Source organism: Staurois parvus, unplaced genomic scaffold, assembly GCF_062004578.1.
Source record: "Staurois parvus isolate SC_StPar_1 unplaced genomic scaffold, SC_StPar_1.0 ptg000415l, whole genome shotgun sequence".
Classification (NCBI taxonomy): Eukaryota; Metazoa; Chordata; class Amphibia; order Anura; family Ranidae; genus Staurois; species Staurois parvus.
The window spans coordinates 3,681,076-3,693,252 of record NW_028318211.1 but is presented as its reverse complement, the minus strand read 5'-3'; the positions used below and the strand labels follow the sequence as shown (position 1 = coordinate 3,693,252).

At 42.3% G+C, this 12,177-nt stretch overlaps 1 protein-coding gene across 1 annotated transcript in view; it reads left to right on the top strand.

Annotated features, from left to right (window-relative positions):
• The first annotated feature begins 273 nt into the window (after positions 1-273).
• The window catches only part of LOC149454879 (uncharacterized), a 29,189-nt gene continuing 17,285 nt past the window's right edge, over positions 274-12,177 (top strand). Inside the window, exons 1-2 of the mRNA XM_089687048.1 lie at positions 274-590; positions 1,167-1,268. Of these exons, the coding sequence (XP_089543174.1) occupies positions 1,190-1,268 (79 nt within the window). The 5' untranslated portion in view covers positions 274-590; positions 1,167-1,189. The remainder of the gene's footprint in view (positions 591-1,166; positions 1,269-12,177) is intronic.

The following is a 12,177-nucleotide window of genomic DNA, read 5'->3' as shown; positions in this document are numbered from 1 at the left end:
CTAAAAACATGTTCCTGTCTCTTCATCTCCTTCTTCTACAGTGCAGCTCACAGGAAGTGACAAGTACACTGGTAAAACCAACATGTAATTGCTGTGCTTGCTGAAAACGTTCTTAGCTTGAAAAAAGAAAACAAATGCAGTTGCTGCATCTGTAAGCTGCAACATTGCATTTTGGTCTTAGGTTTAGACATAGTTTAAAGAAAATTGTTATAGCATAGCAGAAGTGATTTAGCAGTATGCCTTACTCTATATCTTGTGTCTTTCTAAGTACATTTATCCAAACATATTAGAAGAGAGGATATGACAGCCGTAGACAATATAGAGCTGCGCACAGAGGAGCTAAACAATGGCTAATGAGAGATCTATGACCTTCCAATGGTTAAATGTTATCTTTAATCTAGCCTCCCCCCACCCCCATAAAGTTTTCCATTAATTAGACTATTAATAATATCAGGAATAATTTGGTATTCTGTTATCATCAGATCAGGCACCAGAAGGCACAGCCATATCTACTTCATTTCTCCGGACAACAGAATTTCAAAGAAATGGTGAAGTAACAACAGAGGCTCAGGAAACACATATATCCACAGGTAAATAATGCTCAAAGCACATTTCAATACACATTATACTCTTAGAATTTTATTTAAACGGCATTAATGAACATGTCAGATGCTGTTTTACTACCTTTTTGTCAGATATGGACATAAGGTTACAATTATTACCAATATCTACTGTATGCTATACTTCCTTATTGGCTCTATGTTCCTTGCTTATACAATGCTGTTATACTTATTTTAGCTAAATGGTAGCATCCAGAATAAAGAAATCATCCCAAAAAGGCCCATTTATTTAAAATAAAAGAAAACCTAACAAGATGGTAATTGCCATTTCTGACTTGTTTTGGAGATACAATATGTGGCGATGTCATCCTTTTTTTAACCATGCATTCGTTGAATCACTGACTCAGAACAGAGACGTGAACAAGCTAGACACGTCAGAGTAGAATGGGAACACCAGACATGCTTTCTCTACGTCAATGACTCTCTAAGGAAGCAAAGATAGCAGCTTGCACCTCCTAAAGTCAGCAATGACAGGCCTTACTGTGTATTTCTATCCTGCCAACCTCCTTTATTACATTGTTACCAAATTGTTTGTTCTTTTTAAAGGAACAGCTATAAATGCAGTTTCTATGGATTCTGTCTCATCAACATCAAAACAAGACCAAAAAGCTGATGCAAAAACATCACCAACAATAGAATCATTTACAGGTAAATTAGTTAAAAATTAATGGTAAAGAAGGTTTTCTACAGCATATCACTGAACTCAATGAGTGTCTTGATGTAAGCAACAAAAACGCATGCCTGATTCTACCATTGTAGATAATGATTGGGAGTAAATGGCTATAGAGTAAGGAGATAAAGTGCATCTAAAGCTTCATGGTAAAATAATATATGCTCTATTTTCTTAACTTTATTTGAATATTCCACTTTCAATCTTTCTGATACCTCAGTTACAGCAAAACAGTTTTTCATACGGGCATACATAAGCATACACCTGTTGTAGGGCTGTGTTTTTTCTACATGGGATGCACTGTTCCATGTATCAGCATGCAGGAAGTCCCATTCATTGTAAGCTCTAATGAGCAGGGCCCTCTGTTTCCTCTTGTACCAAATTGTATTGTAACTGTAATTGAGAAAAAGGAGAGAAGCGCCTCTAAGTGCAATAAGTCTTTTTATTCAAGTCTAAATGTAGAAACACTCACATGTGTGAAGTAATCATAAGCTTAAAAACCGTGGTTAACAATAGTTAACGGTGGGGTGGTAACCCGGGTGAAGAGCCGTCATCTTACTGCGATGTGGGGAGGTCAGCTCTCGGCTGGAACAGCGTGGTGGCTGGAGGGGAACAGCGGTGAGACCGGCCGGCGTGCACGTCCTCCCTCAGAGCCGGATGGAACGCACGCTGGAACGTAGCGGCGGCGTGGCCGTGATGACGTCAGATCCCAGGGTGCACTGCGACGCGTTTCGGAGCATGCACTGGCCGTGGAAGGCGGAAGTGCACTCCTTTTTCAAGCCTGTGGGAGCGGGTGCATACAGGTCCCTGAGCACAGACAGTATGAGTTTGCGGACCCATGCCTGCACCCACACAGATGTCAAATTGGGAGCAGCAGCTGTGTCCATGCAACCACTGCATACCAACTGAGATGCATGGGACTGCCTGCACGCGGGTGCACAGAATACCTGTACATCCCATGCAGGCTAAACATGCTCCTCACCTGGGCTTAAAGCTGGCCCCAGCACTACTGCTGATCAGGTGACACTGCTGTGTTGTTAATCAGGCTTAGTTCTCTCTTTTCTTAGAGAGGCTTGGCTTTATGCAACCTGGGTTGCACAATTTATCCACGGTGTGGAAGATTTAAGCCCCATACACATTGGCCAAATATCAGCCGGTATCAGACGGTTCAACAGAAACTGGCCGACATTTGGCTTGTATGTGCACTAGCCTGTCTGATAGTAGCTAGTCAATTGGCCGGCTTCTGTCGAATGGGCATGTTGGAAAATCAGCATCTGATCGCCATCCGATCAGTGCTGCCAGCCAAAGGCTGCAATCGCTGACTGGTGTGATCTGGTGGTGGTGGAAGATCATGGCTCATAGGAAGATCTCTAACATCGTATAGTTAGTACAGCGTGGTTCCTCTGAGCTCTTCAGTTTTGTTTGGTTCAGCCCACTGGGGTACGACTGGGGCTAAACTGATAGTGTGCATCTGGATTTAGGCAGGTCTGTTATTTGCTGTTGCAATTTTAAGTGATAGATTTTTTTTTGCAGTAACAGTCTGATAATCCTTGAGATGTTGATTCAGAGATTTTTGGCCCATTTGTGTTTTCCTCCACTGCCTTTCCAGCTTATGTTCTTCCATTAATTTGCCTTACAGTCCTATTGTACCACGCTATATGGCAATGTAAGGGATGAGTCTTGATCTTGACTGAAACATTAAAGATAAAAGCAGAAGTTTTTGTTGTGTAGGTTGATTGGGAGGTCTGGGACATGCTTTGGGGTGTCCCAAGATCTCCTCAAAACAAAATTAGAAGTAACCTATGTAAATACTGCTGTTTTAAGAAATGATAATTTACAAGTTACTCTTGTGTGTGGGACAGAAGAGCAGTACTGAAATGTACAAGGTGTTTTGATCATACAACTGGGTTTATAGTTACAGTAGATTGGTTATTTTGACACCCAAATGGAAAACAAGGTCAAATGTAGGACCTTTTTTGTGAGTAGCAGATGATTCTTTTGAGTGGATCCCAGTGCTGTCACCATAACAAGGTGTTCTTTGCAAACTGGGATTGCTCATCATGAACGCAAGCACTGAAGTCTCTAAGGATGAGCAATATGTGGTGGTATATAACCAGCACAGTCATAATGCAATTTTTTTCCTGAAGAAAGGCTTTCCCATTACTTAGGGGGTCTTTAAATGAGTAACATTTTAAAGCTCAATCCCCCAAATAGTTGCACACCTACATATTCAAATGAGTACAATTTGCCCAATGGAGAGGGGTCTATGGTTCAGTTTAGATTTAAAACAGGTTGCAACTTCCCTGCCCTTGGGGGTCTTGTCTTGGGTAGAGAAATACTGAGTAGTTACTTGACACTGTTGGTTCAAGGATGGGTCCTGCATCTTTCTCTTTTTTTTTTTCTGTAGTGGGGAACCTCTTCTGTTTTCTTAATATTAACCCTAGACAGTTTTTGATTTTAACAATGAACCTTGTTTGTACTGTACTGGTATATCCTATTATCATTTGTAAACTAGATGTGCACACTGTTTGTCCTAACAAAAGGTTCAATATCGCTTGAGTGGTACACAGGGACGGACTGACAACTCATGGGGTCCCCGCCCAAACTCAAAAAAGCCTATGAAAAAGGTACCAGGGGCATCTCATGGGGCCCCCTACTGACCCTCGAGCAGTGCCCGAGTTTCCAAATGGGCAGTCCGCCCCTGGTGGTACATTATATGTTGTCGCGCTTTAAGAAACTGTCCCTCAGTCTTTTGCTTAATTTTACATTGGAATCTATTCTAAACATAAGAATCTGTCTGTTGAGTCTCATGTGTAATATCCCTACTGACCCTCGAGCAGTGCCCGAGTTTCCAAATGGGCAGTCCGCCCCTGGTGGTACATTATATGTTGTCGCGCTTTAAGAAACTGTCCCTCAGTCTTTTGCTTAATTTTACATTGGAATCTATTCTAAACATAAGAATCTGTCTGTTGAGTCTCATGTGTAAACCTGCTCCAAAGAAACAACTAGAAAGGTAAGAATTTAAATAAAAAATAATATTTTAGGTATGCTGTGAGAATGGGAACACATATACCTATACAAAACAGCTAGTGGGGGCTTCCCAATTTTAAGTGCAAAAGTGGAAATATACTTTAAAATAATGTTAATGAATTGTCTGTGTTTTTTAAAGGAACAGCCATAAATTTTTAGTTAGAGGCTAGATAGCAGCCTGGTATGAGTCAACCTGGGATGAGTCAGCCAGGTAACTTTAGGTCAGGGCTGAGGGCTCTGCACGTCAGTTCCCTGATAACCCCCCCCACACACACACACACACACACACACACACACACTTCCCTGCTCTAAAAGCTTGAGAAGTTTCTAGAAGGCAGTGGGCAGTGGGTGGGGGTGAGGAGGGGCTGGTCTGCATACTCAGGGGACTCTCACCAATCCGCAAGCAGTAGGCTTGGAATGGGGACATGGCAGCCCTTAAGTATGGAAGAGCCTGATCAGGAAGTAGTCAGTGTTGGGTGGAAGATGGAGTGAGAGGCTAGAGTGTTGCAGAGCCTGGTAGGGGGCCCAGGGAGAGACCTAACTACAGGCAGGTGCTGGGCAGGAAGATCTCTCTACCTCACCCAACCCCTGAGAGGATAGCTGGGAAGTAGGGTAGGAACCAGCCCAGCATAAGGCCTAAAGGCAGCCACCAACCCAACAAGCTTACAGGAGAGGCAGAGTGAGTAATCCTACTCTCCCTGGGTCAGATATGGGGAAAGGGCGGTCAGGTGAAAAACTAGCTAGCTAGCTAACTAGCTCCTTATCTGGGACTGCTTATCTACAGTGGCAGCCCCTGGGTCCCCTTGCCCAGAGAATCTCTCAGGCAGCTGGGTGAAGAGGAGGATTTATCTGGGGTCTGAGGTGGTACACCAGGAGGGCTGGAGAGCTCTTCAAAGGAAAGACTTTCATTCTTTTTTTCCTTATATGTACATAGTTGTTAAGGAGTTTGTCCTCATGTTTCTACAGTTCCTTGGGCATTCCATACACCCCTCAACCCCATCCAAGTTCAATACCCCTTAATAAAACCACAAAAAACAAGCTCAATGACTGTTTACTGTTTCCAGTGTGCATGTATGGAAGAAGGAGTATAGGGATACCCAAAAACTCAGCGAATCCTAAGGGAGTAGTGCTACACTTGTGTGTACGCTTCAGAAGGAAAGTACCAGTACACAGCTGTGCCTTCTAAGCACTGTACTAGCACAGTGCAAATAATTTTGGGGTTGTATTTCCCACAATGGTACTACATCACTGCACATTGCCATGCACAGGCACAAGGAGGTACAGGAAGTGCTGCTGTCCTCTGCTCCCACACAGTACAAAGCTTTTGGCATAAATGTAAGTTTTTAAAAAACAAATAATTAGGTGGTGATTTGGAAGCTAAACACTATCAATCGAATATTTGTAATAATGAGAGTTTACATGTACTTTAACTCTTCCTATTTCCACTCTCAGTTCCTGACTCAGGCAGGAGGAAGTATGAAGTAATATGCTAAATGTACAGTGCTTCCTCTTTTAATTAACATAGAATGGGCAATAGCTTACACCTCATACAGTTATTGCAGCAAAAAAAGCATCTGATGATAGTCAGTATATCAGTTGACCTAAGGAATTCTCATGTTAGAGAAATTTTTAAATTGTTGTAAATTATGGGTGGTATTTATAAAAAAATTTACTTTGCATTTGCTGTGTAATTCTCAGCAGGTTAGTTACATTTGCCAACATCTGTTCTTCTATGGGAATCAGTGTTTGGTGTACTATGTACTATAACTTTTCACATCCTGACTCTTTATAAAGTAATTGAAGGAGTGATTCCATCATTTTGCTCTGTGGTGAATACCAGGGAGTCTTTAATTTTTTTCTTGGACACCAGAGGACCTTGTTTTGGCACCACCAATTGGTGTGCTAGATGGTATGAATATACTGTACTTGAGCCCCATGGAATCTTGCTTCATCTACCCAAAGGCATTATATGTATATTTTACATCAAAGGCCCATCCCATTACTCAAAAAAACAATGCTAGTTCCCAAATTGTCAATTATCAAATCAAGGTCAGATATGAGTGCTGTACAAACCTTACCCCTGTGTAGACAGACATATTGGTGGAGTCCTGGAGGCATGTGTATAGTGTTGTAATGTCCCTGGTCTCCACAAGAGTGGTGACTGTTTCCATTACCTCTAGTATAGACAAGCACATGGTAGAAATTATTAGATTGTATGTATTCACAGTTCCATCATAGAGTTTGAGAACCTGAGACCATAGGCAACTGTAGAACTATTACTCTTAGCATGGTTTGCTGGGACATGTTCACATCACATGATGAATCATGCTGAAAATGTGTACTGCTATGTATTTCTCTGTGCAGCTCCAATTCCATCCCCAGTGTAGTCTTTTCCATTATCTGTAATACCCACATAGTTACATACATAGTTAGTCTGGCTGAAAAAAGACAAAGGTCCATCCAGTTCAACCATAAAAAAAGTTATAATCCTATACCCACAGTTGATCCATAGGAAGGCAAAAAATCCAGCAAAGCATGATCCAATTTGCTCCTTCAGTGGAAGAAATTACTTTCTGATCCCCCGAAAGGCAGATGTTCCCTGGATCAACTTTACCTATAAATGTTAGTAACCAATTATATTCTGTATATAACAGAATGACCCATTGGTGACCTATTAGCTTTTATGCCTTGGTAAAACTAGAAATCCATCTGCTTTGGTGTCTCTCAGATCTAAAATTAAAGACCCAGAATGGCTCACTGGTAAGTCTTGTCTCTGAAAATTCTAAGCATGTCCCACATTGGCTTCTTGTTTCTTCTGTGTGCGGGTAAAATCCCATTCTCATTGCCCATGACCTCAGCCACAACCTGTACCACACACCACACCCCACAGACATACACTGCCTGGAAAAAGTATTTATACCCCTTGAAATTTTCCACATTTTGTCATGTTTTATTGGGATTTTATATGATAGACCAACACAAAGTGGCACATAATTGTAAAGTGGAAGGAAAATGATAAATTGTTTTAAAAAACTTTATGAATAAATATCTGAAAAGTGTGGCGTGCATTTGTATTCAGCCCCATTTACTCTGATACCCCTAACTAGAATCTAATGGAACCAATTGCCTTCAGAAGTCACCTGATTAGTAAATAGAGTTTACCTGTGTGTAATTTAATCTCAGTATAAATACAGCTGTTCTGTGAAGCCCTCAGAGGTTTGATAGAGAACATTGTACAAATAGCATCATGAAGGCCAAGGAACACATCAGACAGGTCAGAGATAAAGTTGTGGGGAAGTTTGAAGCAGGGTTAGGGTATTAAAAAAATATCCCAAGCTTTGAACATCTCACGAAGCACTGTTCAATCCATCATCCGAAAAGTAAGGAGATCATTAATCAGAGAAGCAGCCAAGAAGCCTTTGGTAACTCTGGAGGAGCTGCAGAGATCCACAGCTCAGGTGGGAGAATCTGTCCACAGGACAACTATTAGTCGTGCACTCCACAAATCTAGCCTTTATGGAAGAGTGGCAGAAAGAAAGTCATTGTTGAAAGAAAGCCATAAGAAGTCCCATTTGCAGTTTGCGAGAAGTCATGTGGAGACACAGCAAACATGTGGAAGAAGGTTCTCTGGTCAGATGAGGCAAAATTGGAACTTTTTGGTTTAAATCAAAGCATATTCTTGTGTTAGAATAGCCCAGTCAAAGTCCAGGCCTAAAGCCAATTGAGAATCTGTGGCAAGACTTGAAAATTGCTGTTCACAGACACTCTCCATCCAATCTGACAGAGCTTGAGCTATTTTACAAAGAAGAATGGGCAAAAATGTCACTCTCTAGATGTACAAAGCTGGTAGAGACATACCCAAAGAGACTTGCAGCTATAATTGCAGTGAAAGGTTGTTCTACAAAGTATTGACTCAGGGGGGGCTGAATACAAATGCACGCCAGCCACATTTTTCAGATATTTATTTATTTCAGGTACTTATATAGCGCTGTCAATTTTATGCAGCGCTTTACATACATATTGTAAATTCACATCAGTCCCTAACCCTCAAGGGGCGTACAATCTAAGGTCACTAACTCACATTCATACATACACATATTAAGACCAATTTAGACAGGAGCCAATTAATCTACCAGCGTGTCTTTCTGAATATGGAAAGAAACTGGAGTACCCGGAGGAAACCCATGCAGGCACAGGGAGAACATGCAAACTCCAGGCAGGTGGTGCATTGGCTGGGATTTATTTGTGAAAAATTTTGAAAACCATTTATCATTTTCCTTCCACTTCACAATTTTGTGCCACTTTGTGTTGGCCTATCACATTAAATCACAATAACATACATTTACAGTTTTGGTTGTAACATGACAAAATGTGGAAAGTTTCAAGGGGTATGAATACTTTTTCAAGGCACTGTATGAACACATGTTCAAATCACAGTAGTTTTTATGAAATACATACTTTATTTCTAATAAATGTAACACTCACCCCTGAAGAGGCTGCTGATAATTACGCCCAGGTCTTCCTTGCTAAAACAGAGGCTGCCTGCTACAGATACAATTCCATACACACCGACAACACAGGCTCAGTCTAGGGGATGTGTTTTTAGAATTTATTGCTGAATAACTTGAAAAAGGAGAGGGGTTCAGGGATCAGGATACTCCAAAAGATAGTAAAAAATAACAGGAGGACAGCTTCTCAATAATCTTCTGTAAGCAATTTTTCCTGGAGATAAAAGATAATGGTCAGTATATGTAGGACTCCATAAGAGCAGTCCAAGGCCATATAGTATTCTCTGGCACTTTCTTCTAGCTTTGCACACCCAAGAGTCTACAGCAAGGTCTTTATTCACAATGTCCCAGGAATTGTCACATCCACAGATAGTTCCTTAGTGAGGGAGATAAAAGATCCTTCTCCATACCAGGACGTCAGGACAATCCCCTTCAGTGAACATAATCCTTTAGAAATCTTTTCCAGGCCCATAGGTCAGCACCTGATGAGTCCCAGACGGCAATTTCTTGTTTTATAAGCTATCTCCCAGATGCAGCAGCCCCAGGAGAAATGGAGCTCCTCCCTGGAGAGGAAAGAACACTCTGGAAAGGCCTCCCAAACATTTATCACCTTCCCAGTCACCTTCTGGACACATCCCTCCAGAGATTGGCTGGGGCATGGTAAATATTCATAGTGGCCATCTGCTTCTCCCTTCCCTTTATTCTGGAAACTTCAGAAGCAGGTGGATGAAATCAAACACATAGGTGGGAAACCCTGACCAGACAGAAATTGCTCCTCTGCTGACTGTAGTGAAGACAAAAACTAAATTTAGTATAGGAGGGTGCTTCATCAATGCTGTTTTTATTATTTTATAATTTTCTTTTTTTTTTGCTCTCAGGGATAATTTTCATTTTTTTGTTTGCTTATCAATATAATACAAAGGAAAATAAGCTGTCTGGTAACTCTTTAAGTGACAGTAGTTATCATTATGTTAGAAAAGTGTCCTCTTTTGGACACAAGAGGAATTGCAGAGAAACCTCATTAGGTCCACTGTGAAGTAAGCAGCAGTATTTATTGAGAATTATACATGAAAGTACAAAGATAAACCAGTATGTATTAGAACAATAATCTATAACCAGTAACAATATAAAAGGAAGAAAACAAAACAGAAAGAAACAAATAGAGGGATTCCAGTGACAAGTTAATGCATGGGCACGGTGCTTCATGACTTAAAGAGAGATCAGCTAGAGGAGATTCTACAAGAGTAAGGGGTTTACACGGGAAAGTGTGTTTGGTATCAGGGGCGGACCGACAACTTATGGGGCCCCCAGGCTATAGGGGATCATGGGGCCCCTGTGTTCTCGCCCACACTCAAACCACATGTCAAGGTCCTACCTTTTCCCAGAGGTTATGTTACTCCATGTGCTGGCATCCATCTTGGATTTATGCTGAGCATGGTGGGAAGCTTTATTGCCTTCAGGTCTCTGAGGTCCATCCCCCAGAGGGGTGTGGCTGAGTACATATAAGCCTGTGATCCGCACATGCTCTTTGCACTTGTGTCTTGTGTCTTTGTCTTGCTACAGCTCTGTGTATATGCTCGTGACTCTTCTGGTATTTGACTCGGCTTGTGACTAGACCATTCTCTGTGTTTTCCTTCGATCTGACCTTCCGTTGCTGAACCCGGCCTGTGACCTGTGATTCTCGGTCTACTGTTCTGTACTGTTTTGTCCCGTTGTTGTTGACCCAGCTTGCCTGACTACGCTATTGTCATTCTCACCAGCTACACGCCATTGGCGGCGGCCATTACCGCAGCCGAGGTGTCTCGGGGGCCGCGACCTGGTTCCTGGCTGCGTCAAGTCCATCCCCACCATCAGGGGCCCTGGTGAAGGGCAGCCTGGGACTTAGACTCCGCGCCCTGAGGGACTTCGGTCTGTTGGTGGTGGTTGTCGTCAGCCAGTGCGTTACCCTGCCACTAGGCCTACCTGTCCGTTCCACAGCCCTGCCCTGACACCACACCCAAAAAACCTATGAAAGGTACCAGTGACATCTCATGGGGTGCCCTACTGACCCCAGGCCCTTGGGCAGTGCCCGAGTTCCCCAATGGTCAGTCCGCCTCTGTTTGGTACCATCTGAACCATGGTTGCCATAGGGAGAATACTTTTGTATATTTACCTTTGCCCGGAAGCCATGATAAGCTCATAAGAGCAGTGTTTCTGAACTACAGCAAGAGCATCAAACACAGTAGGTGGGTGAGAATTGTTCCACGATCTTATGATGCTCAGTCTGGCTGCCAGATGGATGTGGGTGACAGAGTGTCTGACATGGAGATTAATAGTTTCAATATGTAAGTTCAATAACGCTAGATCTGGAATTGAGGGAACATGGGAATGTGAAATAATAGATATCATTTGGAAAATAGTGGACCAGAAGTTGAGTAGGAGTGAGCAATGCAGTTCCTCCAGCATAGAGGGGAGAATTGTTTATTGAAATGTGCTATTTTGGGGTGAGATACCATCTAAGGGAGAGCTTTTGTGTTAATTCCCAAAGTGCAGAGCAGCAAGTGGATTGGTACATTGATTGTAATGTGTAGGTCCACTGTTGCTCAGTGTAAGTGGTAGCTAGATCATTCTCCCATTGGAGAAGTGGCTTGGATTTTGTAAATTACTTCTTTTGGTTTAGAATATTGTAGAAAAGTGAGATACCTTTGTGTTCCTTGGAGGTGCAAGATACAGTAGGTAATTCCAAGTGAGTTTGGGAAGGGTGTTAAGAGAATGGGATTGTTTAGAAAGTCAAAGAGATATCCTAAGATATGTGAAGAGTGATTGGGGAGATAATTGTAATTCTTGCTGAAGTGAATGACTTGATAGAGGAGCCGGTAAAAAGATCCTAGATGTATGATATGCCATGGTCGGTCAGTTGGTATAGGGCAGTGTTTCTCAACTCCAGTCCTCATGGACCCCCAACAGGTCATGTTTTCAGGATTTCCCTCAGATGAAACAGCTGTGGTAATTACTAAGGCAGTGAAACTGATTAAATCACCTGTGCAAAATAATGGAAATCCTGAAAACATGACCTGTTGGGGGTCCATGAGGACTGGAGTTGAGAAACACTGGTATAGGGGAATGTGAGGTAAGATGTGTTAAAATGTCCAGGTGGAGTTTGGGCGTTACTGCCTGTGTGGGAGGACAAGAGGATTAGATTAGTGCCTTCCATGCGGAGATTGTTGCTAGAAAAGGAGGGTGGAGAGTAGTTGATACCGGGATTCCTAGGGGTACTCCTAGTGTCTGTGCACTCTTGTTGCCTCCCTGTATGTAGGTGAACTCAATTTGCCCTCCACAATGTAATAGTGGATGGGGTATTAAACCACTC